Source organism: Tupaia chinensis, unplaced genomic scaffold, assembly GCF_000334495.1.
Source record: "Tupaia chinensis unplaced genomic scaffold, TupChi_1.0 Scaffold139767_1, whole genome shotgun sequence".
Taxonomy (NCBI): Eukaryota; Metazoa; Chordata; class Mammalia; order Scandentia; family Tupaiidae; genus Tupaia; species Tupaia belangeri.
This window is the reverse complement of record NW_006199647.1, coordinates 68,682-69,521: the sequence shown is the minus strand read 5'-3', so window position 1 is coordinate 69,521 and position 840 is coordinate 68,682. Positions and strand designations below refer to the sequence as shown.

At 63.2% G+C, this 840-nt stretch overlaps 1 protein-coding gene across 1 annotated transcript in view; it reads right to left on the bottom strand.

Moving 5' to 3' along the window:
* HADH (hydroxyacyl-CoA dehydrogenase) overlaps positions 1-840 on the bottom strand; it is a gene marked incomplete at its 5' end in the record, with an annotated part of 12,679 nt that continues 11,839 nt past the window's right edge. The window contains 1 exon segment of the mRNA XM_014593149.1: positions 1-188. Coding sequence (XP_014448635.1) covers positions 16-188 — 173 coding nt within the window.

Here is an 840-nt window from a genome sequence, read left to right as displayed (position 1 = left end):
CGAGAGCCATCCTTTTTAAAGAGGCCACCTCAGCGCAATGAAAGAGGGGCCTCGAGGCCGCCAGCCCCTACCGTCCAGGATGAACTTCGTGGTGTCCAGCCCGACGTAATCAACCAGCTCGAACGGGCCCATGGGGTACCCAGCCCCCAGCTTCATGGCCGTGTCGATGTCTTCCTTGGACGCATCGCCTGAAGAGACAGGGCAGCAGTGGGGTACCCCGCAACCCCCCACACACTCGGTTAGCCCCGAGCAGCCTGGGGCTGATATGCCGGCAGGGTCACTGTCCGTCTGCACACGTCCTGAGTGGGAGGGCCCCGGGGCGCACTGTGCTCAGGGACACGTGGTCCCACTGGCTGCTGCCTCGGGACACCCCTCTCTGGAACGGCTGACTAGAATATTTAAAGCAGGAGCGCATTTTTACTTACAAATGGGTAGAAAGGAACCAGGCTTCCTACTGCCAAATACACTGCGTGCGCACTGCTCTTGCGCTTCCTCGCCCTTACAAGTGCTGCCCGTTTCCCGGACCACATTAGCACAAATGCCGCAGCCAGGGCTGCCCGACCCTGACCTAGACCTGCAGTGCGCGGGGCCAGTCGGGTCTGGTGGTTAAGGTGGCTGGGTCCTGGGGGACGGCCATGCAGTCTGTGAGCACGGCCTGAGACACACACTGGGCACATGTGCATGAGCACCCAGATCCCCACGGAGAAACGGAGCAGGAGGGCCGTGGGGTGAGCCTGCCCCACGGACGGAGAGATGGAGGAGGGCCGCGGAGTGAGCCTGCCCCACAGACGGAGAGATGGAGCAGGAGCGCTGCAGGGGGAGCCTGACCCACGGGCGGAG